At 40.2% G+C, this 19,461-nt stretch overlaps 1 protein-coding gene across 4 annotated transcripts in view; it reads right to left on the reverse strand.

Annotated features, from left to right (window-relative positions):
- The window catches only part of Psip1 (PC4 and SFRS1 interacting protein 1), a 32,469-nt gene that overhangs the window by 12,663 nt on the left and 345 nt on the right, over positions 1-19,461 (reverse strand). For all 4 annotated transcript variants that reach the window (XM_021199871.2, XM_029539451.1, XM_021199872.2 and 1 more), the window contains exons 2-7: positions 19,065-19,277; positions 15,730-15,806; positions 8,010-8,148; positions 5,668-5,772; positions 4,400-4,462; positions 196-289 (exon numbers count right to left, since the gene is read on the reverse strand). In XM_021199871.2, the coding sequence (XP_021055530.1) occupies positions 196-289; positions 4,400-4,462; positions 5,668-5,772; positions 8,010-8,148; positions 15,730-15,806; positions 19,065-19,136 (550 nt within the window). In that variant the 5' untranslated portion in view covers positions 19,137-19,277. The remainder of the gene's footprint in view (positions 1-195; positions 290-4,399; positions 4,463-5,667; positions 5,773-8,009; positions 8,149-15,729; positions 15,807-19,064; positions 19,278-19,461) is intronic.

Below are 19,461 nucleotides of genomic sequence, written 5' to 3' on the forward strand. Positions count from 1 at the left end.
AGGCTTCTCCTGTGGGGGCCGTGAAGGCGGTAACTTCAACAGGAGCCAGAGTTCCAGGAGTCATGGTCGAAGGCCTGCCATCCCATGTAGGTGGGAATTACCACCGATCAGGTTCTCCCGGGGTTCAAGATCTAGCCTTGACTGGAAACCAGTGTGCCCCACAGCAAGCAAGTATTTCAGCATTAATGAGCCTACCTGCAGGTCGTCCTCTTTTAGGACTTGCTTTCACATTAGAAGCGGTTGCTGCAGTCACCACTCCTGCCTCTTCAGTGTCTACTGGTTTTTCAGCCTGATTCACAAAAATATAATTTAGCAAAATTATAAGAGCACCATTTCTGTATGATTTTTATTACTTTTGAACAATCAGCATTATATCATCTCAGTGTTTTCAATCACCTTTTTACAAACTTCCCAACCTAAAGCAATCATTTGAAAAAATAAAACTAACATTTTTGATATAATATGAAAAACTAGCATAATGTGATTATACCGTAACGATTCACATTGCTACTTCTAACTAATTAACTTTAATGTCAACTGAGATTGACATCTGATATTACTATTACTTTTATTTTCTAATACAAAACTACAAGGCTGAAAAGTTAGTGGCCTCAAATGAGAATCAGTTATTATTGGCTTAAAGCCCTTCAGGAAAATATAAGTTTAAGAACCACCAATTAGATATAAAATGAAAACATGAAGAAATAGAAGGTAATGGTTATAATTTCAAAGGGATGAACAAAATTGAAGAAAGTCACCCGAAGCATGTAAGGACATTAAATGGCACGACCACTTGGACTTCAGTATTAACGCACTGACCAGAGCAAGAATGTTCACAAAAACATATAGAACCCCATTCAATTAATAAGAAAAAAAGTCAATATATTTATAAGAAACAGCATTGCTTTTGTTTACTTTTATTTGACGGACAGAGAAGTACTGCATTCTTTCCACAGACAGTCCAGGCTAGCCTTACAACTATCTTTTCCTGCCTCAGTAATTCCTGCCAAGTACTGTGATCATAGGCATACCACCAGGCCCAAGTCAGTCTACTTGCATACTCAAATTGTTAAAACCGAGCCGGGTGTGGTGGCGCACGCCTTTAATCCCAGCACTCGGGAGGCAGAGGCAGGTGGATTTCTGAGTTCAAGGCCAGCCTGGTCTACAGAGTGAGTTCCAGGACAGCCAGGGCTACACAGAGAACCCCTGTCTCAAAAAAACAAAACAAAACAAAACACCAATCTGAGGTTACTCTTGTTCTCAGAAAGCAAACAAACTTTCTCCTGAGATCTCAGGTTAAGAATATATGAGACCATGCTGCTCTCATTCCGGATCTGAACCTGCAACCCCATATTCAAGAGCCAGACCTCTGTATTTCCAAAAAGCTCCAGAGATGCGAAAGGTTAAACTCTTCCTGATGACTTAATAGGTCAGAAGTTCTTTAAAGTTGGGTTTAAACAGATCACCTCAACAGCAAAAAGAACTTATTCACTTACCCCTTCTGCATTTGGAAATAAGTTGAAAGCAATTAACAATTACAGGTACAACGGGTCATTTGAGAAGATGCCAATAAACAGTGAAACATTGATCAATAATAAGTAAAAAAAAAAAAAAGAAAAAAAGAAAAGAAACAAAACAGAAACCCACTGTTTATGACCACTACTACAAAATCATGTAAAAGTAAAGCCAGTACTCAGGAAAATATTTTATCCAAAAGAGGGATGGGATACAAATATGAAATCATTTTCTGTCTTTGAAGTTGGTATTTCAAATCTATGGTTAGTCCTTTGACCTTCTACTCCAAGTCCTGAGTAGCTAACATGCTTACATCCACCTGTTGATTGAATGAAAGTCAGAATGGGAAAGGGAAATAATAGCCAGAAAGAATTCCCTTGATTGTCTTCTAGTCTTCCTAGTGCTTATTAGCTTAGTCTTTGTTGGGGATTTGTGAAACAGGTATAGCAAGGCAAGGATGAGGGCTTGGAAAAGGACATGAACAGTGGTCTTCTGATGGATATGGAATGGCTTTAGGAAAGAGGAAAGACACACTAACAATGAGAAATAAACCCAGTGTTAGAGGTCCTGTTAGCAATCTAGCTAGAATGTGAACATTAAAGATATTCATGCATGCATTTCAAATAACTAGTCTTTCCTTTGAATAAAATATTTTCCTGCACAGAAAGTTTCGCTGTAGAGGGCAATATATATATATATATATATATATATATATATATATATATATATATATATATATATATATATCTCCATCCTACAGACGTCTTTCAAATTGGGGTCAAATGTCTCAAAACCCGATGCTGCTTTATCACCATTTATATAATGTCTGAAATCCTTTAATGTTAATTCAACATTGATAGTACCTTCACCAGGAGGAGACTGTCAAGAAATCCCTCCCACTGCTAATCCACAAGTGTTGATGATTTTATTCACAGGCATGACTATTCTTACTGTATACTTGCACATTTCCATCACATCAGAGTCCCTGGGCAACCAGGTGAATAGTCAGTGAATATCTGTAGAAAGGAGTCTTTTCCTGAGCAGTTAAAGTGCTTAAATGTCTTAGGATTTCCAAAGTGGGTTCAGAGTCAAATCATTAGCAGTTCCAGACCCTAGGCTTTGAATACAGAAATTGAATTCCTAGATGCAACTCCTTCCAAAGTAAAGCTGTCCGAAATGAAAAGTTAATTGAGTGTGATCACATTGTTCAGTTTCCTTATCTGGATAACTTCCTGGAGGATCGCCATCAGCACATGCTACTCCTTGCAGTTTCATGTTATACAGGCAGCTTCCTGCTGCACCCCACCAGCTGACCCAGAGAGCCCCGTCTGTACCTTTTTTTGTATGTATATTTAAAAACCTCCCTCAGCTTTCAGAGAATTGAAGACCAGGCCTTGCCCTGGCTTGGGACTTGGCTTACAGCAGCATCGTGACCGGCTGTAGTCTTCCATCCTGATCGCTAACATTCTCTCCTTAGCAGGGCTGATCTCTTCTTTCTTATCATTTCAGGGCTCACTTGTGTACAAGGATTTTCTTTTGTACTTACATGCACACCTTGCCTTATTGGCCCAAGAAGCTCAGTTTTCACCCTCCTTCAGCCTTTAACATACCCTCCTTTAAGGTTAATCATTTAATCTTACTTTTTCCACCTGAAGACCTAGAGGCCCTTTTGTAAACTGACTAATCCCAGTATTTTTCTAAGAATGACTCATAAGGGGGAAGCAGTCAGAACATCTTTCAGTTAAGATGCTGTCTTATGTAAGCAGTTTGTGGTGACGCAAGAATTATCAAAGATCATTAGACGACCTTAGTAGAACAAAATCTGTAAACAATAAAATTAACAAAATACAACAGAATAAAGACTAGCTCAGCAGGGTAGCCACAATGGACTGAACAATACACCTTTAATCCTACCTCTTGGGGAGCAGAAGCAGGTGATTTCTGTGGGTTTAAGGCCAACCTGGTCTACATGGTGAGTTCCAGGACAGCCTGGTATACATATGAAACCCTGTCTCAAAACAAACTAAGCAAAGAAAAAAACAAACCCCAGTTTGTATTGGAGAGTCCAATACAACAAAAAAGCTAAAGAAAATGAAGCATTCATGTATGTTCCTATTGTAATTAAAACAAGTTAACAAGAGGCCGGTTTGCTTTATTCCCCGGGCAACTCTACCAATACCAATCTTAGAATTTCAATTCTAAAATTCTAACTTTTATCACTGATCTGTTCTCACTGTCCTAATACAATTTCCTGTCATTACACTACCTATAAGTGAGTCACAGTGACTTCCCATCACAGTATTTCTTCAGAAAAATATTGTAGATTTCCTATAACCTCCAACTTTCAAGCCTATCAAATCTGAAATATGCACCCTCATGGTCTGCACTCCTGAGAGTGCCTGAATCTACCCACCCTCAGATGGCCTGCTTCTTTACTCGCTCATTGTTTAACACTGTAAAGTTATAAGGTCATTTCCCTCCGGTACACCAGGGGACAAACAGCAATTAATTAAAATCCTACAAAATACCTGCCCTAAGCTGTCACTGCCCCTCTTGTCTCACAGAACACTGAAGTAAAGTAGCACAGTGGACAAAAGCCTATGCTAGCAGTGAGACATCAGGATTTACTCTAAAGATTTCACGAGTATTAAATCATCAATAATTTGATTATATACTATCATTTTATAGAGAAGATGAGGCAGATTGAAAGGAATAAAAATTGGTTCACTTTATTTCCTTTTATCATTCAGCTTAACTTGAGGGTGCCACAGCTTTAGCACCAAGAAATTTTATGAAGTCAAGTCCAAATAAGGTTTCCTTATCTATTTTTCCTCAATTTAAATAAAATTTCTTTGAAATTCCTACCCTGTATTTAAGAAATTACCTTTCTCTTTCTTCCTCGCCTTGCAGCTTTTGGAGTGGTTATGTCAACTGCTTTAGTCACATCCTAAAATGCAAAACAACAGGAAAAAAAACATGAGAAAAAGCCACAGATGAAATTAAATAAATTATACAAGAAACAAATTTTCTTAAACTAAAATTCATAAAACCAGCTTCACTGAAAGTGCTGGGAGGCGTCTCCTGTCACTCTGACCAAGTGACAGCAACTACTAGTATCTCCAGGAAAAAAAATTCCTTATGGAATGCCTGCTTCATCAGGTTTGAGTAAGAATGGCCTCCATAGGCTCCTATCTGTGACACTTAGTCATTAAGGAGTGGTGCTCTGGAGAAGGACTAGAAGTTGGGGCCCTGTTGGAAATGCATCACTGAGGGAGGACTTTGGGATTTCAAAAGCCCACAGCTTGGAGCAGTGTCTCTTCTTGCTGCCTGCAGTTCTGGGCACAGAACTCTCAGCACCATGGTCCCCCATAGTGATAATGAGCTAAACCTTAGAAACTGAAAGCAAGCCCCAATTAAGTTTTTGTTTTTTTAAATTAAAAGTTGCTCTGGTCCTGGTATCTCTTCGCAGCAGTAGATCAGTGACCTACAATAGATAAGTATCTCTACCCATACAGTACCACAGGGAGAAATAAACCTAGATTTAAAATGCTTTACAACGTAACCACTTCCAGCCCATTTTACTCTTTTTAAGAAGTATTTTTAATAAACACTAACCTTATAGTTATACCTGTTTTGCTTACAAAAACAATTTCTAATAAAAATATCCATCCAAGAGCTAACGAGAAGGCTTAGGGGTGAAGAGCATAGCGGATCCAGGTTTGGGTCCCAGCACCCAAATGATGGCTGACAACCGTTTTAACTCCATTTCCAGGGTGTCATCTATCTATCCAGTGCCCTCCACGGGCATCAGGAATGCATTCAGTATACAAGCATACATATAGGAAATTAAAAACTTTAAATTTGTATATCTTAAAAATGCACAAACTATTTATAAAACCCTATTTAATATTTGAGAAAAATGTCGTATTTTCATTTACTTTTCAAATATTTTGAAGACTACCTTCTACTTTGCCAGTCAACTCACTTTATATGTATCCTTCCTTTCTTGGGGTAACTGTAAAATCCACCGACAGTACTAAAGATACCCCCACAGCCAGGCCTAGTCCTCCCTTGCAGTATACTCAATAAACTACTAGCTACAGATACATTTGCTTCATTTCTTCATAAGACCAGAAAAGATACACAACATACTTCATTGCTGGCTTTTTCCTCCTGATCAGTGTCTTCCTTTGAAACACTAGTTTCTTTTTCTTCCACTTCAACATCAGATGATGCATTTGATTGTTTAGTTGATACCTATGAAGAACAAATTATTCATTTTTAAGATAGTTTATCTAATTTGAAATTTTTCTACACATGTAAAATCAAAAACTTGTATGTATAGATATGGGAGTACCCCAATTTCTGTTGCAAAAGACATTTAATACATAGAATTTTTAAATTTTTTTTTACGTCTCTTTCATTCATTCATTCACTCACTCATTCATTCTTGGTTTTTTGAAACAGGATTTCTCTGTATAGACCAGGCTGGCCTTGAACTCAGAAATCCACCTGCCTCTGGCTCTGCTTCTGCCTCCCAAGTGCTGGGATTAAAGGCACCATTGCTTGGTTCGGCACCACTGCTCATTAAAGTTTTAAATCAGGGAGTGGCACTACTATAATCCCAGCGTTTTACGTTGTAGGACGCCTACGAGTTTGAGGAAACCCTAAACTAGGGATATGTTGTTAACACCTTGCCTTAAAGAATTTTAAAGCTGTAAATTAAAATAGTTTTGGCAAGATATAGTACCTCTCGGGAAGAGTGAGGCAGGTGATTTCTGAGTTTGAATCCAGCCTGAGCTTGTTATCAGCCAAGTAAGAAAGATAGGAGGAGTGTTATAACTTTAAATGTTGAACATACCCAATCAGAAAATTCAAATGTTTCCAAAATCCAAAACTTTATTATTTTGTAAAGGAGGAAAATAATGTAAAATCTCTAATATAACTAACAAATCAATCACTGGTTTCTTCAACCTGTGCTGGCCCGGGAATAATACATCATGCATGAAATCAGCACTTTCTGTGGCTGTTACGAGTACAGAAGCAATCACAGTCTACTATGCCAAGCACCAGGGAGATCATCTAAGGATGGCTCATCACTATATCAAAGAAAGATCACACAGAACAATTTGTCAATTGTTTAAACATTTGTCAAAGCCAAGAAACAGCATGGTACATGTGAAATTACATTGGAATTTTGTTTGTTTTCTGGGTTTTATTTTTTTACCCCCACCCTACCCCAGATACGGTTTCCCTGTGTAGCCTTGGCTGTACTGGAACTTGCTCTATAGAGCAGGCTGGCCTCAATTCAGATTCATGGGCCTCCACCTCCCCAATGCTGGGACTAAAGGCATGCACCACCACTGCCTTGCTATAGTAGTTCATTCAATCAAGAGCTTTCATACATTCAAGAGTACAAATTGCAATATAGAAAAACATAAGTTGCAATATATAAAAACATTATTAAAGTAGTATCATGGGGGCCACAAGATGGTTTAAGAATAAAAGCACTTGCTAAGCACACTCAACAACCAACATGGTAAAAGCAGATAGAGAACTAACTCCACAAAGTTGTACTCTGACCACTATAAATGCACTGTAGCCCATGCACACATTTGTACACACCCATATAAACACAAAATAAATAGAACAAAAACTATTAGCAGTACTAAGAGAAAATAAAAACGAAAGAAGCCAGCCTGTGAGTGCATGCACGCCTTTAACCCCAGCATTTGGGTGGGCGAATCTGAGTTTGAAGCCAGCCTAGTCTACTGAGAGAGTTCTAGGGCAGCCAGGGCTACACAGAAACCCTGCCTTGAAAATAAGAAAAGAAAAAAGGAACAAACCAGGTAAAAACAAACCACTTTATGAAAATGTTAATACCATATATAAATTAAAAGCTCTGGGCAGGAGGCTTTTTAGAAAAGGTGGAATTTCTACTGGGGATGTAAGTATTTCGCGTGTATATTTAGTTAATGAGGTCTATTCTCATTCAATAAATCTGTTTAAAAAAAAAAAAACTCTAAAGTGCCTATGCTTTTAAGTTTACAAAACAATTAGGCCATTAAGATGGCTCAGCTCTATGATACAAGCCTGCTGACCTGATTGTTATTCCCCAGACCCCTGTAAAGGTGAATGGAGAACTTTACAAAGATGTACTTGACCTCCACACAGACAAGGACATTATGTTCCCACCCATATCGAACATACAATAATAAAATTTTAGAGCCCTGAATCTAGCAAGACACTAGCTATGGCTTTAAATTCAGTAATAGTTTAAAGACATTTTAATCAAGAGGAGCTGAGCAACCAAGTATTTCTAGTTTTTGAGATCTCTTTAGACATTTAATTAATAACCATTTAGACACAAACATCAAGGAAAAACCTAAAGAGTGCAACAATCTAAAATTCATAAGGTTCTTCAATTCATTAAGTATTTTCCAATGACATATTTTTACTTTAACTCTAATAATACATTTTATAAAAGGACTCACCTGTTGACTTGAAAATTTCACTTTCGGATTGTTATCTATCTCCCACAATCCTTCATTAAAACCTTTTCGTTTATTTGGTTTGCCATACTTTTCCTTATTTTCTGAATAAGGAAATATGTCCTTTGGTCCTAAAAAAGCACTGTAACAGAAAGGGAAGATGTAAGTACAAAGCAAGCTCAAATTATATACGAGGCTACTAGATGACATTCAATAAATACTTTATAACAGACAAGTTTTTTTGTGTTTTATTTTTTAAGACAGGGTTTGTCTGTGTAGCCTGGCTATCCTAGAACTCACTCTGTAGACCAGGCTGACCACAAATTCAGAAGAGATCTCCCTGTCTCTTTCTCCTGAGTACTGAGGTTAAACCTGTGGCCCACCACACCCAGCTCTGACAAATTACAAAATAGTGTAAAATTCTAGTGATTTGGTGGGGTAGAAAAAGACTGATAAAACTGTTTGGTTTTGCTTTGGGTTGGTTCTGGTTCCTAGTTTATATATCTTAATGTAATAAGAACTAAGATACTATGCCCTCCTACCAAACAGATCTTTATTATAATAACTATACAAAGGGCTTTAATAAGACTTTTGTTCTATTAATTCTATGTATATAGGGGAGGAGGGATGCACTGAGTATAGTGCCCACAGAGGCCAGAAGAGGGGTGTCAGATTCACCCCCAGACCTGCATGCAGTTGTAGACTGCAGGAAGTAGCTTGAAGAGCAATTGAGTTCTCTCTCTCTCTCTCTCTCTCTCTCTCTCTTTTTGGTTTTTCGAGACAGGGTTTCTCTGTATAGCCCTGGCTGTCCTGGAACTCACTTTGTAAACCAGGCTGACCTCGAACTCAGAAATCCACCTGCCTCTGCCTCCCAAGTGCCGGGATTAAAGGCGTGCACCACCACGCCGAGCAATTGAGTTCTCTTAACCACTGATGATATCTCTAACACTCCTAACCCCACCACAAAAAAAAAAAAAAAAAAAAAATGGATCTTTTGGAACTGGAGTTACAAATGGTTGTAAGGTGATGTGGGTGCTGAGAATTAAACCTAGGTCCTCTGGAAAAGCAGCCAGTACTCTCTACTGCTGATCCATCCCCACCAAGATCCTTTTTAATTCACACGAAAGACACTCAGCATCACTAGCCAATCACAGAAACATCACTGCAACTCAGCAGCACAGCTATCATAAAGTGACAGTGTATGGGTGGGATATAGCTCAGTTGGTAGAGGGCTCGCCTACAACACCGGAAGGCCTAGATTCAATCCCAGTACTACATAATCCATGTATGGTGACAGGTCTGTAATCCAGCACTCTAAAGGTACACAGGAGAATCTGGTTAAAGGTACCCTCAGCTATGTAGCTTGAAATCTGCCTGACATACATGAAATGAAACCTGTCTCAAAAAAAAAAAAGAAAAGAAAAAAGAGGGCTGGAGAGATGGCTCAGCGGTTAAGAGCACTGACTGCTCTTCCAGAGGTCCTGAGTTCAATTCCCAGCAACCACATGGTGGCCCACAACCATCTGTAATGAGATCTGACGCCCTCTTCTGGTGTGTCTGAAGACAGCTACAGTGTACTTATATATAAAATAAATAAATAAATCTTTAAAAAAAAAAAAGAAAGAAAGAAAGAAAAGAAAACTAAAATAAGTAAAAATGTTCTATAGGTAGTCTGGTCGTCTCTTCAATGACTGGACACTTAAGTACCAGGAATTCTGTTTTTAGATAGGTGAAAACATATGCCCATACAAAGCATACACAGTGGATGTAGTTCAGTAGTAGAGAATTTGGCTAGGCTATGCAAAGGTCTGGGCTAGATCCAGCATCATAAAAAAAAAAAAAAAGAATTGTGCATAAGTGCTCATATCAATGTTAGTCACAAAAGCCAACATGGGAAACCACAGAGGTCTATCAAGTGATAAATGCAACATAGTAAATTGATACAATGAAATATTAGCTAACACAAATAAGGGAAGCATTATCATATTCTACAGTATTAACCTTTTTTTTTTTTTTTTTTTTGGTTTTTCGAAACAGGGTTTTCTGTATAGCCCTGGCTGTCCTGGAACTCACTCTGTAGACTAGGCTGGCCTCGAACTCCAAAATCCGCCTGCCTCTGCTCACCAAGTGCTAGGACCAAAGGCATGCACCACCACTGCCTGGCTACAGTATTAATCTTGAAATACTGTGTTAAATAAAAAAATTAAGTCACTAAAAACCTCATTAAATGGCTTCATTTATATGACGCATTCGGGAAAGTACTTTAAGGGCTGCTTTAGCCACAGCAAAAACATTGAACAAACAGAAGGTAACTGTTATTGTATAATAGGTTACTTTTCAAACAATAATAATCGAAAATCTACTGTACTGTCTCCACTATTTTCTGGAATTGCAAAAACTACTGAATTCTAGACTTTAAAGTGGGTGAGCTATTTGAAACGAATATCTCAATAAAGCTGCTGTCATTCCCCCACCACCACCAGGGGAAAAGAGAAAAAGGCATGGTGGCACACGCTTACAATGCTACTCTCAGGAGTTTGGAGACAAGAAAATCAGAAAGTCAAGATCAAAATCAGGCTGGACTACATATATGAGAACGGACTCAATTTTTAATTGTTTTCAGAGAATATCATTTCCCACCACTCTAAATGAATACACACACACACACACACACACACACACACACAAATCTTAATTTAAGGCTAGAAATGGTGGTGCACTTTAATCCCAGCACACCAGAGCCAGGCGACTGTGAATTCAAGATCTGCCTAGTTTACACAGCAAGTTCCAGACCAACCAGAACTATAAATAAATTTAAAATATTAAACCAGTTATGAATTAGTACACTTTTCTAAATTACTTTTTTATATTCCTTCTTCCCCACCTCTCTAACTTCTGATTATTACAATAGACTTACATCTGAAAAATCCAAACTTATTCAAATAACCCCCCTCCTGAATTTTGGAAGCAGGAAGGACCCTCATACACCTATTTAACAAAAACTAGCTCAGGCCCTCTGCATATGTCATAGCTGCACAGGTTGGTGTTTGGTGGGCTCTCTAACAGTGGGAGCAGGGGCTGTCTGGGACTCCGGCCTGCTTATGGGACCCTTCCCCTCCGGAGTTGCCTCATCCAGCCTTGCTGTGATGGTATGTGCCTGGTCTTACGTAGGTTGCTAGGCCATGCCTGGGTGATGTCCCTGGGAGGCTTGCTCTTTTATGAAGGGTGTGATGTTGGGATGGACCCGAGGAAGAGTGGGTGGGGAGAGACTAGGGGGAGAAGAGGGAGGGAGGAAACTGCAGTCAGGATATGTGAGAAAAGAAGAGAAGTTCAAAAGCCGGGCGGTGCTGGTGCACGCCTTTAACCCCAGCACTTGGGAGGCGGAGGCAGAAGGGTCTCTTTGAGTTCCAGGTTAGCCTACCAGGGTTACACAGAGAAACTCTGTCTCAAAAAAAAAATCAAAAACAACACAAAACAGGAAAAAGAAAATCCCCAATAGTAATAAAGCAACATCATCATCTTTCTAAGGTGAGTGGTGTGTCCACTCTGGATCAAAATATTTTAAGCCCATTTTGAAATAAAAATATCATTAACTTTAAAAGCCTTTTAATTCTTTAAATATATCCTCATTTCTCTGATATTAACTCATTTTTTTCATTAGCCACCTTTAATAGTATGGTGCTAGGAAGTGAACCTATAGCCTCCTGCATTATAGGCAAATACTTCACCAAGAATTGTAATCCCAACCCAATATAGTCTTTTTTTCCCCAAATGGTTTGTTTTTATCTTATGTGCATTGGTATGCTGCATGCATGTATGTCTGATGAGGGCATCAGAACCCCTGGAAGAGGAGGATCAGTGGAACTCAGATAGTTGTGGCCTCCAAGTGGGTGCTGGGAACTGAACCTTTGGAAGAATACCCAGTGCTCTTACATATTTGGTTAATTTGAAATTAAGTTGGTTACTGTTGGAGCTGGAGAGATTGCTCAATAGTTAAGAGCACTGGGAATTCCAAGTCTATAGAGATCAATTTAGGGTATAATGCTCAGTGGTAGAGCAAAGCCCTGGGTGTGATCTTCAGCACTGAAAAAGAAAAAAACCATAAAATACAAAATACAGAAGTTCTATTTAAGTGCTGGAGAAGGTAGTCTTCTCTTCACCATTTAAGGGTTGGGGTTGTGGCTCAGAGTGAGAGCACATGGTTAGTACAGACACAGCCAAAGGTTAGATTCCCAACACCTCAAAGGAAAGATTTTAACAAACTGTGAGTCATATAAAACTACAGACTATAAAAATCATAAAATCTTTTAAAATCGGAGTAAATTTTAAACCAAAAAGTCCTAAAAAAAATACCTCCTCACGATTATCGTGGGTTTCAGACCCAGGACAAGGGTCTGATACGCATATTTCACATAACCTGGCCCCCACTTTCTCTTAGCACCCTCAGTCCTTTACCAGGCAAACCCACCCCCAACCGTGACCATTGCAGCCCTTCCCACAGAGGTTCTTCCCTATATAATCCAGATACCTGTTCTCCCTTCTCTCTCTGCTTTCCCTCTCTCCCTTCTCTCTCTTCTCCCTCCCCAGGGCAATTTCCCCGGCCTTGTCCTTGGGGCCAATGAACTTGAAATCATCCGACAGCAACTTCCCAATGAGACTGTGTTTATATACTCTTACCTGGCTTAAATTGGCTCATTTCACCCACGAAGAAATAACTTATCAATTAAGATGACTCAGAACTTTGCATGCATCAGAATCACCTGAGAGGCTTGGTAAGAATCACTGGCCCCACACCTATGACTCTATGTCCAGGGGAGGCCCTAGGAAGAGTTTTCCCCTACAGTCCCACACCATGCAAATCAGATCCCTCCTCTGATACAAAGCGCAGTTTCTCCTAAAGACCCCTTCCCTACTGAGTGTCTCAAAATTGTAAAACGTTACCCTGAAAACAGAAAGTCAGCATTTCTTTTCATTAGTTTTTCTGAAGACAGGGTTTCTCTTTGTAGCCTTAGCTGTCCTGGAACTAGCTCTGTAGACCAGGCTGGGCTCGAACTCAGATCTGTTGGCTTCTGCTTTCCACCAGGGAGCTTTTCTTTTTTCTTTTTTTAAAGATTTATTTTATGTATATCTGAGTGTTCTATCTGCATGTATATCTTATCTATGTGCTGGAAGAGAGCATCAGATCTCATTGATGGTTGTGAGCCACCATGTGGTTGCTGAGAATTGAACGCAGGACCTCTGGAAGAGCAATCAGTTTCCTTAACCTCTGAACCACCCATCATCTCTCCAGCCCCCAGGGAGCTTGTCCTATTTTCATATACAAAATATATGTGAACCCAACTCAAACTGAACATTGTGAAGGCCAATGCAATCTAAGGTATCAAACTGTTTTTAAAAACTATGGGCCAGGCAGTGTTGGCACATGCCTTTAATCCCAGCACCCCAGAGGCAGGAGGATCTCTCTGAATTCAAGCCCATCCTGGTGTACAGAGGAAGTTCTAGGATGGCCAGGTCTACACAATGTTAAATAAAACAAAAACAAACAAAAAATTTTATGTGGCCAGATATGGAATCCCAGCACTCAAGAAGCAGAGGCAGGTGGATGTCTGGCAGGCCTACAGAGCAATTTCCAGGACACCCAGGGTTACACAGAGAAACCCAGTCTCAAAAATTCAAAAACAAACAAATGTAACGTCAAACAATACCATTAACACAAAATGTCCATAAGTGGCAAATCTACACAGATGGTAATTAGTGCTGTGTAAGGCTAGGGAAAGAGAAATGACCTTAGTGGAAAAGGGCACAATTATACTAAAATCCAATGAAATATATCAAAGTCAAATTGACTGTGTACTTTAAACATTGTACAATATAAATCACATCTCGGAAAGGTTACCAAATTATGTGTAAGTTTAGAAAGTAGAGAAGCAGGAAACAAATTAAACTAAATGTTGCCACTTTTATATCACTCTTAAGAACAGAGTGAAAACTAAGTAAGTAGACAGCTCTGCCAGAGGGCTCAATACCCAGCACCCACGAGAGCTCTATTCCAGATCTGACACCCTCACACAAACAAGTGTACAGGCAAGACACAAAATTAATATATATACGAAAAAAAGTCCAAAAAATAGTGATAATTGAGATCTCCACAATTGCGTTTCATCTCAGTTAAACATGCTATTCTACAGAAATAATAGTCCAACTCACGTAGATTACACAGTACACGGAAAGCTATTCAGCTCTAGGCATCTAAGAATATAAGCCTTGCCAGCACTTGGGAGGCAGAGGCAGGTGGATTTCAGAGTTTGAGGCCAGCCTGGTCTACAAAGTGAGTTCCAGGACAGCCAGGGCTATACAATATAAGCCTTGGCAGTTAGTCGAGACAGCCTCCAAAGCTGTTTCATGTAGTTACAAGGAACAAAACAGTTCAACATGCAGCTGTAATCTCGCACAATATTAATTTCCTTCATCCAGTCAGTTCTCTAGCTATATATCCACCTGGGGCAGTAGGTCAGATTGGCTCTGGGAGTGACCAGACACAAAAAGGGCACTGTGTCTGGCTTCCCTCTTCTGATCTTCCCACCATCTGTGTGGCTACTGAGACCAGGACTAAACAGCATCAGGCAATCCTTATTTTACTAATAAGCATACTCAGGGCTGGCTACTTTCAGCTATCAGTCTTGGCATTATTTCAAGCCTAACTTTTTTTGATCGTGTTAATTATCTATTCCACTAAGTAAACTTATTTTTAACTTTTTTTAACCTTTGAACACGTCATACATGTACACAGCATATTTTGATCAATCACATCTACCCCTCACTCCCGCATTCAACTTTCCCTTTAATTCTCACCAAGATGTAGTGCTTTAAATAAGAATGGGGGGTGGGGCTTTAATCCCAGCCATTAGGAGGTAGAGGTAGGTAGATCTCTTGAGTTTCAGGCCAGCCTGGTCTATAGAGAGTAACAGGACAGACACAGAGAAACCCTGTCTCTGTGGGGGCGGGGGTGGGGGCGGGTACGGGTACGGGTGCAGGAGTACCCAGCCAGGCATGGTGGCACAATGGCAACAGGGTCTATATAGTAAGTTCTAGTCCAGTAATACAGAATGACATTTTATCTCAAACAAAAGAGTTCCCAGCATTAAACGGGAAAGTACATTTTACATTTTTAAAGGAAGCTTAAAGAGCTTATTCTAAAATTCAAACAGGACTTTTTAAAGTTTTCTATTCCAGCCCAGGTATGGTATTTTATCTCCAAAATAACCAGTTGAGGCAAATAACAAGTTGATCTCTATGAGCTCAGGCTAGCTATCTCTATGAGCTCAGGCTAGCTGGGTCTGCATAGAACATCCCAGGGTAACCAGGGCTACAAGAGACTATGTCTTTAAAAATATAAGTTTTTAGGGCTGGTGAGATGGCTCAGTGGGTAAGAGCACCTGACTGCTCTTCCAAAGGTCTGGAGTTCAAATCCCAGCAACCACATGGTGGCTCATAACCATCCGTAACAAGATCTGACGCCCTCTTCTGGAGTGTCTGAAGACAGCTACAGTGTACTTACATATAATAAATAAATAAATAAATCTAAAAATATATATATATATATATAAGTTTTTAATTTCATTGTCACTTCCCAGTTAAATTTTGAAATTTCGACTTGCTTTTTGTTTTATACCTAACTTCTGCAAGTTAACTGTCATTTCAGCTTAAAGCTAGCAGGACTTACGTCTCATGGGTTCCGAAAAAGAAAATGGGTAGTTTGTTCGTGGGTGGTTTTACAGCTCCGTCAGGGACTTCATCTACCTGAAGAAAGAAGAGTCACATCTTACAAACCTCAGTGCACACGAGTGAACTCAGAGGAAAGGGCCCCAAATATGTCTACTACAGAATCAAACCACTTTACAGTTTATTGTAATAGAGACCATTTTCCTCCCGGCCCCCAGGTCAGCTCCCTGACTAGCTAATAATTGAAAATGACCATTTATACTAATTTATGTTCTGCCATGTGACTGGTTACCTCTGCTCAGGTACCATATGTCTGTCCACCTCACATCTTCCTAGTGCTCTATCCCAGTCTTCTTTCTGCCCCTACATGTCCCACCCTCTAGTCTACGCTTTCCCATAGGCCTTAGAGATTTTAATTGACAGGTGATATATCCATACACGACACAGAAGATATTCTCTCTACAACCCATAATCTCAAACAAGAGCTAAAAAGCAAGATCCCCCCCCCCCCCGAATTCATTTGGTGTCAAAACTGCTCCTGACATCAAGACCCTTTTTGTTTATGTAAGTGTAACATTTTGATCATTGTTTTTCTGGAGAAGTACAAAGGTTATCACCACCTGCTTGCTACTCAAAATCATTCCAGAGGCAAACCCTGAAGCATACCTACTGTGATTAGCTTCACTTCCTAAAACCTGCAGTTACTTAATTCTTAAAACAAATGTGACTGACGACAAACATTTCCTATAGGGAGCCTGGAGCTGGTGTGCAATCCTGAAGGAGAGCTGTTCAAACAGTAAGCGCAATGAGAGACAAGGGAAGTGGCTCAGGGGTTAAGAGCTCTTGCAACTCTTCCAAAGAATCAGTTCTCAAGCCCCCCCCCCCCATGCTCACTTAATTCAGACTCCCGGAGTAGGCTTGGGGGGCCATATGGCACACAAACACCCAGATGCAAACATACACACAGGAGAAAAAAAGGGACAGAAAAGCAAACAGGACCCAAAACTGAAGGCATTAATTCCCAATGTTTAAAGAACATTGAAAGGAAATATTAGGTGTTGTTTATTAACAATTCTATTTCTATTTCAATTTGTACAAGTTAAAAATAAATGATTGGATATGAGATATCACCCTTACAATTGAGACCTTAAATATTTAAATACTCTTAAGTGCTCTACAGCAAAGTTTAAACATATCTAAGAATGAAGAACCATGTTAAGTCTTTCAGGGGGACAGGGTTGGAGACAGGGCTTCTCTGTGTAGCCCTGGATGCTCTGGAGCTCACTCTGTAATTCTTAAGGGATGTAAAAACCAAATCCAGCTGCTTCTAAGAAAAAGAAAACAAGGGGGAAAAGATAAAAATGTCCTATCCCAATCCAAACGAACTCATCACAAGTAGAACTTGTAGCTGGAGAGATGGCTGAGTGGGTAAGAGGACCCAGGGTCAGTTTGGGACCCTCACAGCAGCTCCTGACAGTTTTTCTCATAGGCTCAAGTTATGGAAGTGCTGTGGACATACATGCAGGCAAAACACCCAAAACATAGAATTTTTAAAAATTGTTAATTTTGAAGAAAAAAAGGATTTGTTTAAATCAAGAGGAAAATGACTCTCCAAAGGCTATTTTTACCTTTACCAGCAACAACTCTTAGCCTGTAACATACTGCAAGAGGTAAGAAGATAATTTAAAAAAGATCTTATTTAATTAGATGTAGGTGTGTGTGCCTGCATATGGGTGTGTGCACAGAGTGCAAGTGGTGACACTGCCCTGGCGTCACAGACAGATCACTGTGGTTGTGAGCTGCCTGAGATAGGTGCTCAATTAGGTCCACCGAGCAGCAAGTCCTCGTAACCACTGAGCCATTTCTCCAGCCGTCAGAATCAGAAAAAAATTTAAAGTATTTACACCTGGCTTCTAACTATATTGGGGCATGGAACTCTTGAATATGAGTATCAGATAACCCTGATTTTTAACACCTCAAAATAAGGGTACCTTGAATCATTTTGGGGGACTTTAAACCTTCCCAAGTCCAGCAAGCCTTATATAAAGTTGAAAGGCAGTGTTTTCTTTGTAAGAGCGTGACTCTGTAGAGCAGTAGGATAAAGAAATTCAGCTTTAGGTCACTGCCCTAAAGATGTCTGCAACATATGTAACAGTCAAAGCACACACACAGCAGTAATTTACAAGTTTTCCTATAGGAAAACAAGAACACCAATTATATAGACAAGGTTTAGGATTAAGGATGAGCCTTTGGTAAGGCTCTACCAAACAAGGTACCCAAGGAGGATAGAAGTTAGGGAGCAGACTAAGTCAGTACTCATACACAGCTGTCAGAACACAACTATGGAATTATTTATAAGTAATAAACCTTTCAAGGATTAAATCAGTTATGTGCATCAAAAAAAAGCCAGGCAGTACTTGTGCATGCTTTTAGTCCCAGCACTCCGGAAGCAGAGGCAGGTAGATCTCCGAGTTCAAGGCCAGCCTTGTCTACGAATGAGTTCCAGAACAGTCAGCACTACACAGAGAAACTCTGTCTTGAAAATGAAAATTAAAAAAAAAAAAAAAAGTTGTATGAAAAAATAATTACAATTTTAGAACATCAGTCTATTTTTTGAGTTTATCTAATCAACCCTCTTTAAGTCTTATCTATAGTATTCTGTCTGAACCTTGACACCATTATAAACTAACAACAACAACAAAAAAAAAAAACAAAACTATTTTTTCCTGAAAATGGAGCTCGGCTGTTTAATGTCACATCTTGAGTCCTTAGGACTTCTCCAGTCAGGTTAACCCAGTGTCTGGTCTACTCCCCACTTTGGCTATGGAGAACAAAAAATGGAAAACAACATCTTCAAGGTCATAAAGCCAAATAATGTGAAAGGTCCAAATGAATCACCAACTGCAAATCATGTACTAAGTAATCTAAATCACATCTGACAAGCAAGGGTTTGTAATCTGCATTTTCCGTTGACGCTTTGTATTCTGTTCAAAATTCCAAATTTTAAAGAAATGTCATGATTTCACTCACTCTTAAACACAAAAATCATACTTGATGATTTCGCCTCAATGAAACGTTAACTGAATGCCATCCCTAAATACTGCTATATAGAACACCTGTCAGAGACTGAAAAAGCAAGCCACAGGGAAACCGCCGTGGGTGTGAAAGAAAACCTTGAATTTTACAATTGCACGGGACTATACGGGAAAAAAAAAAGCCAAAATGAAAGGTTCCAAGTAACGGTAAAGGGAAAAGGAGAGGAAGGACTGAAAGGAAGCCGAGAAGAAACGATGGGAGGCAGGCCGCACCGCTACACCGGAGCTACAAATCACTTACTCGAGCTGGCCAATGAGGATAACCTTTCATCTTGGCGAAGATGAGGTCTCCAGGTTTGAAATCGCGAGTCATGTTGGAGGGGCGACGCCGGGAGTCCCAAGACCAGAAGGGGGAGCAGCGCAGCCGCGATCAGGAGATGCGAGAGCACAGACGCCGAGCTGGGACTGGCGGGCCCGCGGGCGGGGGAGGATGCCTCGGGGTGTCCCGACGCGCCTGCGAGGGACAGCAGGGAGGGCGGTTAAAGCGCAAACCCCAGGGAGGGGCCGCGAGGAGGAGGGCAGGGGGAGGGGAGGCGGCGGAGGGGGAGGGGGAGCCGCCTGCGCGCCTCCTCGGAGCGCGGCCTCGGCCCCGCGCAGCGCCCGGGCCTGCGGTCGCGGGCGGCCACCTGAGGCAGGGA

Source organism: Mus pahari, chromosome 6, assembly GCF_900095145.1.
Source record: "Mus pahari chromosome 6, PAHARI_EIJ_v1.1, whole genome shotgun sequence".
Lineage (NCBI taxonomy): Eukaryota > Metazoa > Chordata > Mammalia > Rodentia > Muridae > Mus > Mus pahari.